General features: G+C 38.0%; 1 protein-coding gene across 2 annotated transcripts; it reads left to right on the top strand.

Moving 5' to 3' along the window:
* The first annotated feature begins 1,453 nt into the window (after positions 1 to 1,453).
* Positions 1,454 to 19,177, top strand: N6AMT1 (N-6 adenine-specific DNA methyltransferase 1). 2 transcript variants are annotated; one of them, XM_059392207.1, is made up of 6 exons: positions 1,454 to 1,628; positions 3,574 to 3,660; positions 4,388 to 4,478; positions 9,315 to 9,398; positions 13,525 to 13,666; positions 14,763 to 19,177. In XM_059392207.1, exons 1-6 carry the CDS (start codon positions 1,495 to 1,497, stop codon positions 14,867 to 14,869), a joined length of 645 nt encoding a protein of 214 aa, XP_059248190.1. In that variant the 5' UTR covers positions 1,454 to 1,494; the 3' UTR covers positions 14,870 to 19,177. The 2 variants fall into 2 exon arrangements, with proteins under 2 accessions (XP_059248190.1, XP_059248191.1); XM_059392208.1 differs by lacking the exon at positions 9,315 to 9,398.
* The last annotated feature ends 1,977 nt before the right edge of the window (positions 19,178 to 21,154 follow it).

Consider the following 21,154-nt stretch of genomic DNA (forward strand, 5'->3'; position numbering starts at 1 on the left):
TTGTTTAAAATAATGAAAATCTGGAGAGGATTACATGTTTACCAATAGATATTTATCCATTCCAGATAGGATATTTTATATTTACATATAATACTATCTGGCAATGAAAAAGAATGAAAAGGAGTAAACTAACTTTATATATACATATATAAACACAGAGTGAGAATTTTCAGTGAAAAAGAAAAGGGAAGAACAGTTTGTCCAAACTATTACCAGCGAAACAAATTTGACAACATACTAACCATTCACTGCTCATGAATATCTGAAGGTAAAAACATAAAAACATTGATTTGAGGGATACACGCTAAATTCATGAGAGAAGTCAGGTTGGAGAGAGGTTTCCAAAATGGAACTGAGGATGAATACAGAAAAAACATTCACTTCGTCTGTATTATGTTAGTTCTTATATTTAAAAACTCTTTTAAGGATAGGAAATTGGCTCTGCAGATTTTGGGTTTGTGAGTCTCCATGATAATGAAGCTAATTCGTTATAATAAATATTACATTTAACACACGTATTAAATAGTAAAAATATGTATTTTTAAAATAAAATACTCTTAAGGAAATATGAGAAAGTAGTATTAATTATCAATTCTGGGTGACAGGTACTCAGGTTTTTAAAAAATGGTATCTAGGTATTTACCTGTATTTTTTGTTACTCAAGTTTTAAAAACTAGATGTAAAAATGTTTTATTGGAAAATTGCAAAAATTGACTCAAAAGGAGTACAAATGTCTGAAGAATCTAACAATCTATAGAAGATGCCCCAAAACAGCAGAGAACCATCCACTAAAAACAAAAAACGAAAAACAAAAACAAAAAAACCCCACTAAATCCATCCAATTTCATGGATGAGTTCTACCAAATGTTCCAGAAACAATGTCCTAACTCATCTGGTGAGGACAGCATAATCAAAACAGAGCTAGATTATTAGCATTCCAAATTCAGCAGGATATTAAAAGAAAAATCATCTTGCTTGAGTGAGACTTATAAAAAGTGCCTTCATGATTCAACATTAGGAAGGTAATTTTTATAATATACTACAGTAAAAAATTAAGTGAGAAAAAAATTTTAATCTTAAAGCTCAAAACTTAAAGTTCAATTGATGTTTAAAAAAGTAAAATTTAGTAACCATTATGTATTTTTTCAATTCTTTGCAAACAAGAAATAGAAGAAAACTTTTGAATATAAAGGAAAAAATACTCCCTTTAGTCAAAAGCAATCAAGGATGCCCTGCATCAAGGGCTAACCTATGAAATAAAATAAATTTAAATATTCTAAATAAGAAAGTAAATGTCAGCAGTTGCAGATTACGTAACTGTTTACTTAGAAATTCCAAGAACATTCACCAACAAACAGAAATAACAAGCCCAGATTCGTCTCTCCGCCTCTGGCGCCCCGCCCCCACTGCTCCGCCCCCTATTGCCCCGCCCCCCGCTGTTGGGCCTGCGCGCGGGGAACTTCGGCGCCTGCGCGTGGGACAGAGGGAAGAAACATGGCGGCTCCCAGCTTCCCCACACCGCTGCATGGGCACGTGGGCCGCGGCGCCTTCACCCATGTGTACGAGCCCGCCGAGGATACGTTCCTGCTGCTGGACGCGCTCGAGGCAGCAGCGGCCGAGCTGACAGGGTGCGAGGAGGACGAGGGTCCCCGCGGGAGAGGGCTCGGGCGTCCTGCAGAGGCAGCGGTGGAGGAGAGCCGGGGAAAGAAGGGATGCAGTCTGCCCCGAGAGGAGGCGGTGTCCGCAGACGTGGCGAGCATGGACACACAACCCTTACAGACCATTTCCCTTTAGATTCCTGTAATGAGCGGGCCGGGGAGCTCTCTACTTTTGCCATCATGTTGCTTTGGTCCCAGGAGCTCCACCGCTCCTTCCTACGCCAGCGCGTGTCTTTTCCACAAGCCCCCGAGAGCAGTGATGTGAGAACACGTTTAAAAACCAAATATCCCGAAAAACGTGGCTTATTAATATAAAATGTTTTCGTCAGTATTAAAAGTTGCGTGTCATTTAATTTACTCACTGTACAAAAAAAGCACCCTATAGTAAGGGAAGGGCACAAAATGAAGTGAGGTTGTGGGGTCGTGGCGTGGATAAGTATTTTGAAACCCACTGAACGGCATATTCTGCCCTGAACCACCGGCCGGTTCGCCACGTGTGGCTGCAGAACCCTTGAAACGTGGCTAGTGCGACTGCAGAGCGTCATGTTTCATTACCTTAAAATGTTAAACTAGCTACAGAGCTAGCAGCCTATGGAATTTTCCCTAGCACTTTGTAAATAATAAAATTGACTTGTTGAAGTGCCCCCCCCATAAATGTTAAATGACATTAAAAGAATGAATACGTGCATGGTTATTTTTTTAATGAAAGGAATCCGAGTAATTAGATTTATTTCAAGATCAAGACTTGAAGTTGATGATCTCAAGATGAAACCGCAGTCAGGCTTCATAGATCTGTATTTCTGTATTGTGTTTCTCTCTCTTCAACCTGGTCAGGTTTTTCCATCTATAAAGTGCCCCAACGCTTATTAAATCAGCTTTTCATTGTAAACGATGGAACTTTGGGACTTACTGGAATGCAGAACGTAATTTGTCTTTTAGTCTCGATACCCTAGAAAGATTTACAAGCACAAATTGCACTGTAAAGTATGTTGTGAAAGGAGCGGATTTTGTTATAAAGTCAGATTATTTCTGTTCTTGAGATTCTGTTTATGAAAGCATGATAGTTATTTTCAAATAAAAGCCTCCTGATAAGATCTTCCCACATATTAATAAAGTTTTGTCAGATAATGTGGATTGATTCCAAAAATTAGAAGCTGCTAGAGTTTATTTTTGGATAGTTGTTTGAGGCGTTAGTAGCCAGCAAGACCTACATCCCATTAAACCCATTTCTGTGATTGGAGAAAACTAGTGCTTCTGATGCGTATGTAGATTATAGGCAGGGAAGTAAATTTAATTGAAGGTTAAAATAGAGTGTAATAAAGAATTTATTCAAAAGCATTTTAAAATTATACTAATATTATAAGATCAGATTCTGTGAGATTTTCTCAGTTCCGTGTACAGCTGTACAAATAACAAATTTTCTTCCTGCTCTAAATCTATTAAGAGAAAGGGGGAATTTTTTTCCCCCTAGGATATGCTAATGGATTTGTGAATGTTACGTACTTTTAAATGATAGAGAAAACATCATAAATAAATAGTATAATAACTAACCCTATCATTTCAGGGAAGTACTAAACTACTAAACCCCTGTGAGAAGGGTTGATGTTTTTCATATTAATATTTTCAACCCTCAACCTTATTCCATAGTTTTATATAATGTTTTGTAGTAATTAATTGGAAGACGTCTATTTTATGAACTTTAATTACACACCCCAAACAATTCTGAGTTAAACAGTATTACATGAGCACAAAGTGGTTGTCAGAAATTAGTGTGTTTATAAATTTCTTTTGTATTTCCATGTATTTGCAGATGAGTGATGCTGGAGAAATACACATTAAAAGTAGATTGAGCATCATTTTCTGTGATGTATATTTTTATCCTACTCTACTCATTTATTTTATTTTGTTTTTTTAGAGTGGAAATATGCCTTGAAGTTGGATCAGGGTCTGGAGTGGTATCTGCATTCCTAGCCTCTATGATAGGTCCTCAAGCTTTGTACATGTAAGTATAAGTATATCAAATTCATCCACATCTTCCACTAAGAAATTCACTAGGGGTATGACTGCCGGAATGAAATCATTTTTATAAATGAATGGTATATATCTGAAAGGGTCTACTTAAGTGTAGTAAGGACTCAGATTATAAATTATTCTTCCCTAAACATTTTAACTGCATGTCCAAAACTGTTCCATCATACTGCATAATTATAGAAGCAACAAAATAATTTTTAGGATATTTCTAAATTTGAAATTTTTTAGGCAATGATTACCAGAAAAAAATTGAAAATTACTTAATTTTTTCAGAAAATTTGAGAATATGGAAAGTTTAGAAGAAAATAAAAATCATTTCCAATTCTACCACACATGGTCCAAGTGTGTTTCTTTCTTTTTTTCCCATTCCCTATGTTCTTAATATTGTATCATGACTATTTTTCAAAAATTCCTTTTAAATTTCATTTTTGTGGTGGCATAGTATTCATTAGATTCATAATTTAATTTCTTCAGATGTGTATGCATGTATGTGTAGTTTCTACTCTTGCACATTGTATCAATATAACAATCTTTTTCATTAATATAACATCTTGTTTCTTTTTCCTTCACCATTATTAAAGCATTTTCATTTTTTTCTAAATCTGCTTTGTAAAAAAGCTGTGGAACATTTTTAAATTTTTCAGTAATAGGTTGCCTCATGGTCATAAAATACAGTTTTCTTTCTTTTCTGTTTCTAGGTGCACTGATATCAACCCTGAAGCAGCAGCTTGCACTCTGGAGACAGCATACTGTAACAAAGTCCACATTCAGCCAGTAATTACAGACTTGGTGAGCTATTCATCCTTGTCCAATAATACTTAATTTCCTTTTCAAATAAGTTAAGGTTAAGATGATTAGGTCAAAGAAGCTTGAGTGATAAATTAATTAACTTTTAACCACTAAATATTATACCCCATAATTTACAAAGTAAATTCTTAACTGATGTAATTCATCTTGTCCAAAATTCAAAGGAAATTCCTACTGTCTTGGAAGGATCAGTCATCTTTTGGTCAGAAGTGACAGAGAATCCAGTTTAAACTGGCTGAGGTAAAGTGTGTGGCTTCACACACACAGCTGTGCCAGCTGGCCTCAGGAACTCAAATGATATGACAGGCATCTTTTTCTTAGCTCTGAACTTCTCTGTTGGCTCTATGTCTAGGTAGTCTTTTTCTTCTTGGTAAGAAGATACTTGCATGTCTGTTTCTTACTTCTCAGCAAACACCTCCCTTATCCTTCCATGGAAAGAAACTCTTTCTATTTAGTTAGTCTTACAAGCCCCAGAATGAGTGTTGCTTGGATCATCTTGGATCATATGCCATCTCAAAATCTCTCACTGTGGCCAAAGGGGATTGAAATATGCAGATGACTGATTTAGGCCTGAGTCATAGTCCCACCCCGGACAGCTGCATTGGGATAAGCCCAACCCAAGCTAAATTCTCATTCTCATTGAGAATGAGAGGATAGAGAATTTACCCATTAGAGATCAAGGAGATGAAATCAGAAGGAAGAGGGCAATGAGGCCTGGAAGGTAAAAAAACACACCACAATTACAGAACCATCATTTTAAGTGACACATATATTTCCCAGTACCGTTTTCCTTTAATATTTTAATTAGTAAGACTTGGATAATTTTGGATATTTGTTGTTGTTAGAAGTGCTTTTTTGTAAGCAAAGAATCTTAACACCAAGTACCAGATAGGGATAGAAATAAAAATGCTTTCCGTGCTTCGTGATGTGTATTCTTAGTGTTAAGAGTATTTAGCTTTTCTGCTTTTTTAAACTCAGAAGTGATTTTTCAGCTTAGACTGAATTAAGCCAAATATGTAAGAAATTCTTACCTATTAGAACTTGTTACTGCTATTAAAAACTAGATTATCAAGAAAGGTACTCAGGTGATTTACAGGGGATCACCGTGAAGGTTTTGCCCTTTAAAATTTTAACTTATTTCTTTATTGTGTCCATGATTAGTGTTAAATATATGGTTTTGGAATAATAATAAAACTTTAGATAAATAAGAAATTCAGAATATATTTATTTTAACAGAGGTAGAAACTGAGGTGAGGTTCATTTTTTAAAGTCCTGTAACTAAGAGAGTGATAATTACAGAATTTAAGCCCAGACCATTGATTCTAAATCTAGAAGTCTCCCGGCTGTTTCAGGACATGGCTCATGGTAGTCCGTGCCAGTCAACTCTTTCGGTGGTTTGAGGTGATGGTGACCCTGAATGCTGACAAAGAAAGGAGGAAGAAGGAGGCATTAGCACAGATTATGATCCACTTACAAAACTCTGTGTTTGTTTAATATTCAGAACAGTAGGCATAGATGACCACAGCCATGATCAAAATCATTGTTTTAGATAACTCAGCTTACCTGTTTACCAAGCAGTACTTTTATTTTGCTTCTTTTTTAGTTTTAGAAAAAAGACTTTTTTCAGATATGTCATATGGCTTTCCTTACATTCCTAAAACAAACTAAACATAACTTGATCTTTGATTGATTCCGGGTCATTAAGATGAGCCTTAGTTCCTTTTCTGTGCTAGCTGTGATGAGGATTACTCAGGGCTTTCTGCCTTACACTGAGTAGCTAGAGCCTGCAGTGATTTGAGTTTTCATTTCCTCTCCTCTTTGTCTCTTTTCCCTTGCTTTATGTTGTCTTATTTTACTGTTTCCTGTTAGTGGCATTTCTGCTCTCTCTTTCCATGTGCTGTTTGCTAGAATACCAAACAAGTGATTTAGTTAAACTTGTATTTAAGCTAAGAGTTCAGGGGCTCTAAATAAGAGCCTCTCCTATAAATCAAGTACATTTTGCTGTTTGAATTTAAAACTTCTTGTCAGAGGCTATTTTTGCTTACTTCCCCACTTTTAGATCTGTTCTAATGTTCTGAGACCACCCAAAAGCTGAATGTGGATGGAGGGGGGGGGTGTGGGATTAGACCTTATATCTCATATTCTCATTTAAATCCATTTCCTTTCTAAACTACATAATTTTCTGTATTTTAATATCAATTTTTTCCTTTATTTAAAATCCATACTGCAATGATTATTAATATATAGTACCTCAGAACCTTTTTTTTTTTTAAGATTTTATTTATTTATTTGACAGAGAGATAGAGAGCACAAGTAGGCAGAGCAGCAGACAGAGGGAGGAGAAGCAGGCTCTCCGCTGAGCAGGGAGCCCGACATGGGGTTCATTCCCAGGACCTTGGGATCATGACCTGAGCCGAAGGCAGCCTCTTAATGACTGAGCCACCCAGGTGCCCCCACCTCAGAGCCATTGTAAACAATTACAAAGCAAATTCTTTTTTAGTTTCCCTTCTCAACATTTCTGGAATATTACCTTCTGGACTTTTTTTTTTCTTTTTTTTTACAATGTGAGAAACTTAATTTCTTTATGTAATTGAAAATTGGTGATTTCAAATATATTTCCTCATGCTGCAGTATCACTACCAAAAGGAACAGCAGATAACTAGTCATCTTACTACTTGCAGACAAAGGTATTCCTGAATCACTTCCCTCAAAAATGTTACTTTTCACTTTTTAAATGAATAGAGAAAGAAGAGGTACCTCCATAACACCTCCTCAAAGATACTGTTCGTGTGTTCTCTTTGAACTTTACAGTTAACAGGCCTATTAAGATGACAAACAGAAATGCTTTTAGAAACCGGGATAAAATGGAAGCAGTAAGGCAGTGTTTCACACTGTGTGTAAATCGCCCAGTGATGTGCCCAGTACTGAGACGGTATGACTGAGTGTTAAATAACTTTGAATCACATGATATAAAAGCTCTTTCCTCTCTAATCCTCCTTCAGCCATTTTGATCACATCTGGGAGAAGGTCTCAGTTTTAACACCTTTTAAACATTTGCAAATGTCTCTTTTTTTTTCCTCTCAAAGATTTTATTTATTTTAAATATTTATGAGGTGCCTCGTTAGCCAGTAGTAGCACGTCAGTCTCATATTTACATATTTATGTATTTATTATTTATGTGAAAGACAGACTGTGAGAGAGAGCACAAGCAGGACAGGAGGAGGAGAGGGACAAGCGGGCTCCCTGCTGAGCAGCCCCCCCCACGGTGAGCGGGTGGGGGTGGGGGTGCTTCATGTGAGGCTCCATGTGGGACTCAGTCCCAGGACTCTGGGATCATGACCTGAGCTGAAGGCAGATGCCTAACTGACTGAGCCACCCAGGGGCCCCACCAAATGTCTCTTTAACAAAGAGGCAGAAGGCCTGCATCACTCTCAGACTGGAAGCAGTAACTATAACCATGACATTTTTTTAAATTTATATCCCATTTATTCTTGTAGTCATTTCTGTTTCCAGGAAGCAATACTGGTTTCCCTTTAGAGCAAATTTATTTAACAAAAAAAAAAGGTCCATTTAAAGAAAAATATTTAGTGAATAATGGCAGGTCTCTGTGCCTATATGGGAGAATTTTAAGAATGTTAATAAAATTCCCGAGACTTCGGACCCTGCCTTGAAGTACTTCAGCTATTCCAGCTCAAGAAACAGCCTCAGGGGACGCCTGGTTGGCGCGCAGTTGGTTAAGCGCAGTTGCTAGTGACCGACTGATCCACTCTTAATTTCAACTCGGGTCCGGATCTCAGCGTCTGTGGGATGGAGCTCCACATCAGGCTCCGTGCTCAGTGGGGAGTCTGCTTCCTCTTCCTCTGCCCTGTTCAGGCATGTGTGCACGCGCTCTTTCTGTCTCTCTCTCAAATAAATAAATCTTAAAAAAAAAAGAAAAGAAAAGAAAAGAAACAGCCTCAGAATTAATGGATGAGAGCCTCTACAAAGTGGCAATTGAAGGAAATGGCTTTAGAGGTGATGTCCCATCCACATACGGTGTTTTTACCTTACTGTGCCTGTGACAGCGCAGGGTGGCATGACGAGACCAGGTTCTGTGAGTAGGTATGTAATTCAGTCATCAGAGGAACCAAAGGAATACTTTAAATGGCATTGTGCCCTGAAAGCACTTTGTTCAAAAAGACATTTTTGTTGTGGGTTCACAGAAAATTGCACCCAATGGTTTAAAGATTTACAAAATGCCCAACAACTGAGATTTTCAGTGTTTCTTTTACTTTTTTCAGTCCTCTCTTTGATATCTAATTGTTCCAGCCAATACATTTATTTATATATCTTTATTTTATGAGTAAAGCATATATATATATATATGCACATATATGTATATCTATTTTTATACGTATGTATTTTCTCATGTTTTTTGTTATCTCATAAAACATTTCTCTTGGTTACAGAAAATAAATGTTTAAGCTAGAGCAATAGGTTAAAAACATATGTATATCTATATAGAACATAGGAGAGCTTGCTTCCTTATTTAATCTTCAAAAGTGAACCCAAAAGTAAACATATGAGCTGTTGAAAAGCAGAGGCTTTTTGTACATTCGTTTTATGTTCATCCTGATAAATAGTTTAATTTCCTGTTTTTAGGTAAATGCATTTAACCTATATCTGAAGAAAATATAAAAATATTATCTCTGTCTATAATTTTAGTCCTCTAACGCATTTTTCTCTAAAAACATGGGAAGAAAGTATTTTTAAAGATTTATGTATTTATCTATTTTAATTCTGAGTCCAGTTTAAAATTCTGACTATTAAAACATTTAGGTCAAAGGCTTATTACCAAGATTGAAGGAAAAAGTTGATCTTCTGGTGTTTAATCCCCCCTATGTAGTGACTCCACCTGAAGAGGTAAGATGGTAACAAGATTTAATTATTAATATTTTCAGGTATTTTCCTTATAAAATCAAAGGAACTCATTATATGACATTAATCAGCTGCTGATCAATACAGACCGGTCTGATATTACTCATAATTGTCAATAGTCAGGTATGTTGGTAGACACAGGAAAGGAATCTCAAACGAATGGAAATACAGTGACCCATATTCATCCTTAAAATTCCTATCAAAATCAAGCCATATGTTTAAATTTGTGTATGTGTCCCCTTTATCATGAATGGCAAATTTGCAAAACAATATTTTTAATCATCCTTAAATTCATTATAGGAATTCTTTCTGAAAGTCAACAATTTACTCCTTTCACAGGTGTGGGGGCGCTGATTCTTATTTCAGGTAGGGAAAAGAAACATCTTGAAATACATGATTTGGAAAATCTCAATAATGAAGAGGTAAATCATATCTGAATTTAAAGAGAGAATGGTCAAGGTTGACAAAGTTTAATAATGAACTAAGGCCGCTTTCCTTGAACTTTTCATGATCCTGTTTTATTCATCAGTGAATCATGGCAAGGCTGATAAACATTGTCCTCTGCCGAGATGGCAAAGTCTGTGTAGCTGCTATTACTACGAAGGGCAGCTAAGCAACTGAGAACTTCTTGCTCCTCTGACTAGGAACGCCTATGAGAAGGAAAGTCATTGTGATAGGGTTAACAGAGATTGAGGCCAATGCAGCTTAGTACAACTCTTTAGGAAGGGACTGTATGAATAAATCTCAAGAATGATAAAAATGTTTCAGTCCAATAATTTCAGTCCTTGAGATATAATTGAAGAAAATCATTCAAGGGACGCCTCAGTGGCTTAGTCGATTGAGCCTCTGCCTTTGGCTTGGGTTGTGACCCCAGGACTCTGGGATGGAGTCTTGTGTCAAACTCCTTACTCGGTGGCTTCTCCCTCTGCCTCCCGCTACCCCTGCTTGTGCACTCTGTCTTGCTGTCTTTCTCTCTCACAAATAAATAAGTAAATCTTTAAAAAAAAAAGGGGGGGGGCACCTGGGTGGCTCAGTGGGTTAAAACCTCTGCCTTTGGCTCAGGTCATGATCCCAGGATCCTGGGATGGAGCCACGCATGGAGCTTTCTGCTCAGCAGGGAGCCTGCTTCCTCCTCTCTCTGCCTGCTTCTCTGCCTACTTGTGATCTCTCTCTCTCTCTCTGTCAAATAAATAAAAAATATATTTAAAAAAAAAAAAAAGAAGAAAGAAAGAAAAGATAATTCAACAGTAGAATAAAAGTTGATGTTCATAAAAATATGCTTATTGCATGTTTATTTATGATGGCAAATAATATGAACCTATATATGTACAGAGGAAATGCAGTTAAGTAAATCATGGTCTATCAGATCTGTAAACTTCTGGCGAGACTAGTGAATGAAGAGGAGAGTCTGGGAACATGGGGACACGAATGGGCTTCCTTTCTCCCGCATTTCCACTACTAAGCTGCGTACTTGCTTCTGCTGAGTTGCTGGAACACGGAGATGATTGAGAGGAGGCAGGACCTCTGCTCTTTCACAGTCCCAACAGCGAGAGTGAGTGTCATAATTCCCATGAGCTGAGCAGTTAGCTGGACAGCAGAATCGAAGTGTAGGACAATGAAGACTTCCTTGAGCTTTAAAAACATGTTTTACAAAATAAAACATCAGGAAATGAATTAAAAGAGGATCTGGTCTCTGTCAAGACCTAATCAGTGTTCTGGAAATCAGATGAAAGATTATAGTGCACAGCGCATGAAGATAAAAAGAAGGAAATTATGAAGGCAAAAGATAAGAGACTTAGGGTTTAGATCCAGGAGACATAATATAAAAATAATGGGAGTTTGTGCATCTAAACAATTGTGGCTGTACTTACTGGTATATCTAGAAACAGGAGCTGAGGCACTTCTAGTGTGTGCCAAGGATCAAGAGCAGGCCCAGCAAGGCTCAGGTAGCAGGCAAGCAGCAGACCACCAAACATGACTCCTCCCTGGAAAGATGGAAACACTCCTTCTGTGGTCTGTAAGAATCTGCTTGAGCCAAGAGATCTCCCTGTAGGGTCATTTCTAATTCAAGCAGATAAACCTGGCTGAGCATCCCTGGGGAGGCATATAAACAGGGTCTAGCACAGAGGGGTCCTAGTTGAGAAGAACGAGAGACAGGCTTATCACCATCCAGTGTGTCTGTCCACAGACCATTTTACCTGATGAAACATCCATAGAATGGGCTGCACCAAAATACAAGGGTAAACCAAGGAAAAGGAAGACAAGAGCCCCAGAAAAAGAAGTAATTCTAGGAATGCCAGGAAAGAGAAATCTCTAGGAGGAAAGTCTTGACAGAAAACAGAACTGATAAGTTTCCTAACATAATTGGTGGAAAATTGTATCAGGACATTTATGATAGATAGGGGAATAATTTAAATTAGATGTGAAAAGGGGCGCGTGGGTGGCTCAGTTGCTTAAGTGTCCAACTCTTGGTTTCGGCTCGGGTCCTGATGTCATGGGTGGTGCAGTCAGGCCCGCATGGGACTCAGCGCTCAGCAGGAGGCTGCTTGGATATTATCTCCCTCTGCCCCTTCTCAGCTCCATTGCTGTCTCTCTAAAACAAATAAATGAATCTTTTAAAAAACTTAGAGGCAAAAAAATTTTAGCAAATGAATGCATCAGGTGCTCATCAATAGCTACATAAGATAGGATACTTTTGCATTATAAAATCTTAGGCCGCCATTAAAAGAGTAAATCAGAACCATACCTGATCATATGAAGAGCTCATCTGAAGGTATTGTTGATTGAGAAAAGCAAGATAATTGGGTAAAAATACAGAATATAATTCTGTCTTTGTAAAACATGGACAAAAAAGAAAAAACTCTGTGTGTGCGTGCGTGTGTGTGTGTATCTTTGTGTGTGTGAGAAAGGGAGAGAGAGAGATCGGGAAGGAGCAGACAAGCAAAACAGTAAAAAGGGAAAGTGCAGTTTTTTTTTTAAAGCAGGTATAATGAATGTATTTCTCTTATTGATAAAATAGTATAGGTATAAAGAAATTTAAATTAATGAAGAAATGTATACCATTTAAATGAATAAAAACAATAAGCATGGGGACACCTGGGTGGCTCAGTTGGTTAAGCAGCTGCCTTTGGCTCAGGTCATGATCCCAAGGTCCTGGGATCGAATCCCGCAGCGGGCTCCTTGCTCGGCAGGGAGCCTGCTTCTCTCGCTGCCTCTGTCTGCCTCTCTGCCTGCTTGTGTGTGCTCTCTCTCTCTATCTCTGGCAAATAAATAAAATCTTTAAAAAAAAAAAAACAGTAAGCATGATTGTATACAATTAATTTAAACTAACCTATGGACAAAACCAGTGAAAGATATAGGAAGAAAATAATTGTTAGGATTAAAATAGTATTTGAATGGTTTCTTCAAAATATTCTCTAGTTTTGAAAACAATATACAATGATAAAAATCTAAAAATTTTTAAGACCTCGTGAAATCTCATGGGTTTTGCTTTTATGATATAATTAGATTGTTACATGAAGAAATGCTTTGGTGAGCCTTTATGTATTAAATGGGTTCCCTAAAAAGGTCTGTACAATTCATACTCTAATCTAGAAGAAAGCCAGATTGAGCGGGACATGTTGAAACTAACTTCCTGCAAAGTAGATCTCTTATAATGTAAGAGCTCCCTTTTAGTTTCTTCCTGATTCTTCTGTAGTAAGTATAAGAATCACTTAATGTCTATCAATATAAACACTGCATAAATAGTAACAACTACTACTAAGCACTTGGTATGGGCAGAGCAGTGTTTTCAAACTTCAAATATAGTTCCTCCATGATTCTAGCAATGGAAGAAATTAATTTGTTATCATTTTTCTACTTTTACAGTTGAAACTATTGCTTTTCTGATTTTACAGATAAGGGAGAAAACTAATTCACAAAAATGACAAACTTACATAAGGTCACAGGGCTAGGAAATGGTGGGGCTCAGATTCAACTTTTCTGCCTCATGGACAGCAGTAAAATCAAAGTATATACTTGTTTGGTGAATGTTACTTGTCAGAAAGATTCTGTGTGTGATTCTAAATGTAACTTGAATCAAAACAAAACAGTCTTTTCTAAATGGTCACAGGTAGGAAGTCATGGAGTAGAAGCAGCTTGGGCTGGTGGCAGAAATGGTCGGGAAGTCATGGACCGATTCTTCCCACTGGCTGCAGATCTCCTGTCACCAAGAGGATTCTTCTATCTAGTTACCATCAAAGAAAACAATCCAGGTAATCCAGACCAGTTTATCTTTAACCACTTACTTTAAAGTACTTTAAAGATAAACCACCAGTTTATCATTAACCACTTTGCTGAAAGCAAAACTTAGTAATGTTAAAGACTATAAAGTAACCTGAAATACTATAAATAGAATCACTGACAACGGCTCACAACAAACATAACACTCATATTGAAAGAAGAGAGAGATTTTTAAGATGTAGTTTTTTCTTGTTTTAGAAAGTACAGTTTTTTTAAGGTGGGGGAGGACAGATTTTCCCCTAGTTGATAAGCTCATAATTCAAACACACAATCTGTAATACCCTCATTTAACACCTCACCCTGAGTATTACGGATTTTCGCTCCACATGGCGGTCTTCTCCCTCCACATTGTAGTCTTCGTGCCCTTAACAATTCTGCTACGGACTCTTCAGTTTGTGTGAGGTTTTGTCATGGATATGGCTCATGGGATGGATTTTTAGATCTTGCTTTCCAGATGACTCCATACCTAAATTGACTGTAATCTTTCTTCTCTTTCACTACAGAAGTTTGATTTTCATCTTATACCTTACATCCTTAGCCCTTCAAATCACATCATGATTACTGAGTTTTCCTTTGTTTATAACTCCATTTTCTTAATTCAGTCTTTTTACTCTGACTTACTTACAAAAGGGAAGGTGTTGCTTTTTCAATATCCCTGAAAGAAATAAGCTACTTCATTTACTTGCACTGTTTAGTGTCACTGTACAATTTGCCCTACTTTCATTGACTTTTTTCATCCCAGAGGAAGTGTGGAAGGCCAGGATGAGAGTGAAGTAACTAAACTAATTATTTGCTATAACGACAAATGTAATTAATGTTTGAATCCAGAGTAGCCACCGCTGCATAGCAAGGCAGTTCAGTCTGATTAGAGTTCTCCATGATACCTTGAAAATGCAGGTGCTTCCATTTGACCAAAGTCCGTCTCAATAGAAATTTACTTGGTATACATTATTTTCTCAGATGAGTAGAATTTGTAAATAGTCTGCATTTACAGTCATACTGTTTAATGATCATACACTCTTCACCAGATGATTTTGATTTTACCTTTTGTATTAATTTTTATTCTAGAAGAAATTTTGGAAGCAATGTCAACAAGAGGTCTACGAGGAACTATTGCACTTTCCAGGCAAGCAGGCCAAGAACTCCTCTCAGTCCTGAAGTTCACCAAGTCCTGACTTACAGTGTGTGCTGTGTATTATGCTGGATATGTACATATTGATAATATTTATTATATTGAATATATATATGAATATATAGAGAGGGAGAAGCTGAATGTATTTGGCATATTTTGAAACTGAAGTCATTTCTTGGTTAACAAGTGAAATTGTCAGGTTTTATAGAAAAAGGTGAGAAGAGGGGCACCTGGGTGGCTCTGGATTAAGCCGGCTCAGATCATGATCTCAGGATCCCGGGATCAAGCCCCGAAATGGGCTCTCTGCTCAGCAGGGAGCCTACTTCCGCCTCTCTGCTTGCCTCTCTGCCTCCTTGTGACCTCTCTGTGTCAAATAAATAAATAAAATCTTTTTGAAAGAAAGAGGTGGGAAGAACACAGCATAGGTAGGTAGGTAATCACTCCTATGGAAATAGTTGCGTAAGTGCTAGTAAATGCATATATGATATATATTATTTGCATTTTATGTATAAAATCTGAACAGGAGTGATATATCCAGCCACTAAACATGAGTCAGGTCTGAAGGTGTTCCTAATATACCATTAAGTGAAAAAAAACATTACAGAACAGTTTAATACTGTTGTATACATGTGTGTATAAATTTGAAACCCAGCAGAGGGTATGTGTGTATGTGAACATAGGGTCTTCTCAGACGATACATGGCAGGAGGAAACAGGGGATTTGCTCTTTATGGTACCATTTGCACAATGATAACATAGGACTTGTTTATTTGTAAAATGTTTTCATTTAAAAATTATTTTTAATTTACTTTCAGTTGCTCATTGTCTCCATTCTATTGCTGTTATTTAGAATGCCTTCTGCCTCCATGTTTCTCCCTGGTCATATTTTTCCTGGCTTTTATCCTTTATCATATATTTCTGTTTTCTTCTTGCCTATATGTGTAGGGTCAAAGTGAGCAGAATCTAGAATTTATTTTTAACTGGGCTAGGAGTGCCTGGGTGGCTCAGTTGTTGAGTGTCTGCTTTGGGCTCAGTTCATGATCCCAGGATTCTGGGATCGAGCCCCAGATCCCCCATATCAAGCTCTCTGCTGGGTGGGCAGCCTGCTTCTCCTTCTCCCACTCCCCTCTCTTGCTGTCTCTCTTTCTGTCAAATAAATAAATAAAATCTAAAAAAAAAAGAAGAAGAAGAAAACAAAAATAACAATAATAACTGGGCCACAGAATCGATTGGAGAAGCTTTTGAAAATTATAAGTTCCTAAGCCTGACCGTAGACCCATGAACTCCTCTGCTGAACAGACCAAAAAATGGCATCTTTTATTTATTTGTTTATTTTTAAAGATTTTATTTATTTGACACAGAGAAATCACAAGTAGGCAGAGAGGCAGGCAGAGAGAAAGAGGGGAGGAAGCAGGCTCCTTGCGGAGCAGAGAGCCCGACGTGGGGCTCTATCCCAGGACCCTGGGATCATGACCTGAGCTGAAAGCAGAGGCCTCAGAGCCTCGAGAAGGTAATTAAGGTTCAAGGAGGTCATCAGGGTGGGCCCTGACCCAGTCTGACCAGCCTCCTTACAAGAAGAGATGAGAGCATACGGAGACACCAGGGATGTCTGCACACAGAAGGAATCCACATGAGACGAGTTTCTGCATGGCCTACTTCCCTCTGTGATGTGATTTTGGAGTTAGCATCGGAGCCTTCCTTGATGTACGTATCCGCTGTATGTTACATTACCTTCTGCCAGTGGGCGTGTGGGTATGTGCTGTGCCTGCCCATGCGTCTCCAGTGCTAAAATACCAGCTGCACCCTGTATTGGCTGATGTCAGAAAGCGACCCAGCCTCTCTGGCCAGGTTTCCTTACCTATAAAAAGGAGCCCCTCACAATACTCACCTGGAAGAGCCTTAAGACCAGCCTCACAAAGTGCTGGGCACAGGGCTTCACAGGGAGTAAGTGCTAAACAAAGGATAAGTAGGGGAGGAGGAGGGAGAGGCCGTGGGGATGAGGTGGGGAGGAGGAAGAGGAGGGCCAAGTGCACCTTCAGCTATGGGAAGGCAGCTCTACAAGCCAAGGGGAGAGACTGCAGAAGAAACCCAGCCTGCTGACGCTTTGCACTTGGACTTCAGCCTCCAAAATTGTGAGAAAATAAATTCACGCTGTCGAAGCCACCCAGCCTGTGGTATTTGTCATAGTGGCCCCAGCAGACTAATAACAGTAATTAAAGACAGGGAAATACCTGCGTTCTGCAAATGAGAAAGCAGTACTAGGTGAAAAGTGGATGAGGTGTGCTGGTGAGCGGTAACGGTGGCCTGGAGCCTGCAGGGCGAGAGGTGCAGATCCAGCTCTCTTTGTGGTAGGAAAGAACTATTAAATTCACGAAGAAAGAGGACCTGTAAAACCACATCATTTGATCATTTGGCCTGAGGGAAACAGCAAAACTAACTTTATTATAACTTGAATGAAAAGAAAAATAGTAGTAATCTGTTACTATTATAAATTGTGCTACCCTCTGTTGTAGGATTTTAATTCAGCCTATCTGTGTGAGGTAGCAACATTAACATGAAAAAATTAACATTAAAATTATCTAAACTATTGATCACCGAGAAGCTACAATCAATGAGTGCAGAAAAAAAAAAAGATACCTAAGGGATATAAAGAGTGGAATTGTTATATTCAGATTGTAGAATGTTTGATATGTTTAAAGAATTAACATAAAGCTCACAAAAAGATACTGTTTGGAAAGAACAAATTGAAGTGGACTTTTAAAAATGAGAAATAGAGATATGGAAATGCATTAGTGTTAATTTGTGCTTACCAAAAAGAAAAAAAAGAAGCAAGCAAAAAAACTACAGTGTATTTTAAAACATAGGAGTGATAATATTCCATTCCAAAATTTAGTTGTAGTTCTTTTTTTTTTTCCCTTTTCCCTCATACTGGGAAGAATAAGAAATACAAATTAAAATAGGACTGGAAAAAAAGAGAAAAATTCTGACAGCACTGAAAAAACTCAGGAAAAGAGTGAGAGAAATACAACCATGCCAAGATCCCTTATGATAACATGCAAATCATTCTATGTGTAGATGTAGTATGTGATTCATACACCAAAATGACTTTGTGTATAAAATAACAATACATACCAATGCCTATATCCATTGTTTTCATTTTTCTTTTTATGTAAACTTTGTATTGAGGTGGAACATACCTGATAGACTGTATATATCATAGGTGTCTAGCTTGATGGATTTTTATGAAGTCAACATCCATTTAGGCTACACCAAATCAAGAAGTACAACATTACCAGCATTCCAGAAGCTCCTTCAGATTCCCTTCCTAATCATCACCTCTCACTCACCAAGGGAAACCACTGCCTGGCTGTTCATATTAGTTTTTTATTCCTGGGTAGCTAACGGCTCTAACTTTATTGGTATTAGCACAAATTTGTGGTCTCACAGTCTCTGGGTCAGGAGTGTGGGTATAGTAAGCTGGATTCTCTGCCTAGAATCGCACCAGACTGTAATAAAGGTGTTGGTCATGACTGTGATCTCGTCTGGGGCTCAGGATCCTTTTTCATGTGGTCATGGGACTAAAGTCACTGTTTTCTAGCTGTTGGCTGGGGGTAATTCTCACCTTCTTCAGGCCTTTCTTGGGTTGTTGTGCCATGATCACCTCCACAGTTCAGAAAATGGTCCCTTGCTTCTCTGTGGCCAGCAGGAGGATTTCTCTACCTTCAAATTGACAGTGAGGGCCTAGAATCTTTTTGAAAGGGCTCATCTGATTAGGTCAAGTTCACCCAGTATAATCTTCCTTTTAACTAATTAATCCAAACTCAACTGATTAGGAACCTTAATTATAACTGCAAAGTTTCTTTACCATTGCCATTTAATGTAACCTAATTACAGAGAAATCAAGTTATTCAAAGTCCTACCCATAGTCAAAGGATAGGGGTGACACAGTGCATGTACAGCAGTAGGAGTGAGCCTTGCCGGCTGTCTTAGGATTCTGCCACATTCCTTATACTACAGCTCTGGTCTTCCTACTTTGAACCTGTATTAATGAATCATATGATATATACTCTGGTGTCTAGATTCTTTCATTCAATAGTGTTTTTATGAGGTTCTTCCATGGACTTGTGTACAGCAATGACTTACTCATTTTCACTTTTGTATATTCTCATTTCCATTGTATGAATATATCAAAATGTATTCATTGCTTCTAATTTTGTATCACTGTGACCACATTTGTATCTTTCAGCAAACATATGCATTTGTGATAAATACATACCTACCAGTAATCTTCAGCTTTAATAAAAACAGGTTTCCCAAAAGTCCCTTAAAAAAATGAGAAACAGAATTCTTAAAATCAAAACCCACAATGGACAGGGTAAACAGATGGAAGGAGAATTAATGACTGAAAAAAATCATTGAGTGTTGCCCAAAGGGATAAAAGGAAAATAGGAAGGAACAGTAAGGATTATGAAGGTTAAAACTAACAAAAGTCCCAAAAAGAATGTAAGAAAGGCAGTACTTGGAGAGAGAAAGGCTAATATTTTTCCAGAATCGACTTTTAAAACAGAAGATAGATTCTGGAAGCACAAACAAAATAAAGGGGAATCCACACCTAGATATAGTAGTGACATTGCAAAACATCAAAGGCAAAGAGATCTAAAAAGATAAAGGGAAGGAACAACTCACTGTTAAGCAGGGGTTGGCAAACTGAAATATTGGAGCATGGCCCTGGCCGTTCATTCATGTATTGTGTGTGGCTGCTTTGGCCTACAGAGGCAGAGTTGAGTAGTTGAGCTTAGACCACAGAAACCACGTGGCCCACAAAACACAAAATATTTCCCATTTGTCCCTTTAATATGTTTGCCAACACTGCTATAAAGGAACTATAATTAAAGTAACAACAGATTTCTTAAACAGCAACAGAGGAAGCCAAAAGCTCTTGGAACAATACCCTCACGACAAAGGAAGCCAGAAGCTAGTGGAGGAACATCCTCGAAGTGTTGGGAGTAATGGTCACTGTGCTGTGTTCCAACAGAACTCTTGACAAGTAAGGTTTTCAGAATAGATAAAAATGAGGGAGTTTACCAACCAGAGATCAACAATAAATGAAGTTCTAAAAGGTGTATTTCAGGGGAGTCTCTGTGGCTCAGTAAGTTAAGCTTCTGCCTTTGGCTCAGGTCAGGATCTCAGGGTTCTGCAATTGAGCCCCGCATTGGGCTCTCTGCTCAGCAGGGAGTCTGGTTCTCTCTCTCCTCTGTCCCTCCCCCTGCCTGTGCTTTTGCACTCTATCTCATCAAATAAATAAATAAAATCTTTAAATAACCAAACAAACAAACAAATAAATAAAATAAAAGGTGTATTTCAGGGAAAAGGAAAAACATCCCAGAAGTCTCAAATGGGGAGCGCTTCAGTGGCTCAGTCTGCCTTCAACTCAGGTCATGAGCCCAAAGTGCTGGGGTTGAGCCCCACATCGGGCTCCCTGCTCAGCAGGGTGCTTCTCCCTCTCCCACTGCCTCTCACCCAGCTCATTTTCTATATCTTTCTCTCACTCTCAAATAATAAAATCTTAAAAAAAAATATATAATAAGTCTCAAATGAAAGAAATACTGATAAATGGCAAAGTGGAAAGTACGTACATAAATGCAAACAAACACAAAAAATACTACTAATAATTGGAGTGTGATTTATCTGGCTTGAAAATCATAGCTAAAATCCTGAAGAGTTGCATATAAATTAAGTAGGGCATTTTAACCAATAGGGTAAAAGTGTTCTACTAATTCTTTGTATTGTTCAGGAGGCAAAGGAATGACTTAATTTTAATATGTGTGTGTGGTAGGCTAAATCATAAACCCCCCAAGATATCCATGTTCTAATCCCTAGAACCTACAAATGTTACTCTGTGTGACAAAGGAACTTCACAGATGTGATTAAGGATTTTGAGATGGGGATATTATTTTAGATTCTCCAGGTGAGTAGGATCACATGGGTTTTATAAGAAAAAGGGAGATTTTAAATTAAAAGAGGAGAAGGAATTATGATTTTGAAGATGGAGCAAGGGACCATGAGCCAAGGAATGAGCTCTGAAAGCTATAGAAGGTAAGGAAATGATTCTCCCCTAGAGCCTCCTGAGAGAGTTCAGGCTCTGCTGACACCTTGGACCCAGGTCCAAGAAACCCATTTCAGACTTTTGGCCTCCAGAACTGTGAGAGGATACGTTTCTCTTGTTCAAAAGTTGTAATTTGTTCCAGGAGCCCTATGAAAGTAACAAAGTGTAGTCAGAGTTCAAGAGTAACTAGGAAATGGTAGAAACAAGGAGAGGGAAACAGCAA

This window comes from Mustela nigripes, chromosome 2, assembly GCF_022355385.1.
Source record: "Mustela nigripes isolate SB6536 chromosome 2, MUSNIG.SB6536, whole genome shotgun sequence".
NCBI classification, from domain to species: Eukaryota; Metazoa; Chordata; class Mammalia; order Carnivora; family Mustelidae; genus Mustela; species Mustela nigripes.

What these genes read in the sequence shown, in the direction of transcription:
- N6AMT1 (XM_059392207.1), top strand. Translation starts at nt 1,495, where the DNA reads ATGGCGGCTCCCAGCTTCCCCACACCGCTGCATGGGCACGTGGGCCGC. An exon ending in AGCCAGTAATTACAGACTTG is followed by an intron (nt 4,479 to 9,314) that starts GTGAGCTATTCA and finishes TAAAACATTTAG; the next exon opens with GTCAAAGGCTTATTACCAAG. An exon ending in CATCAAAGAAAACAATCCAG is followed by an intron (nt 13,667 to 14,762) that starts GTAATCCAGACC and finishes TTTTTATTCTAG; the next exon opens with AAGAAATTTTGGAAGCAATG.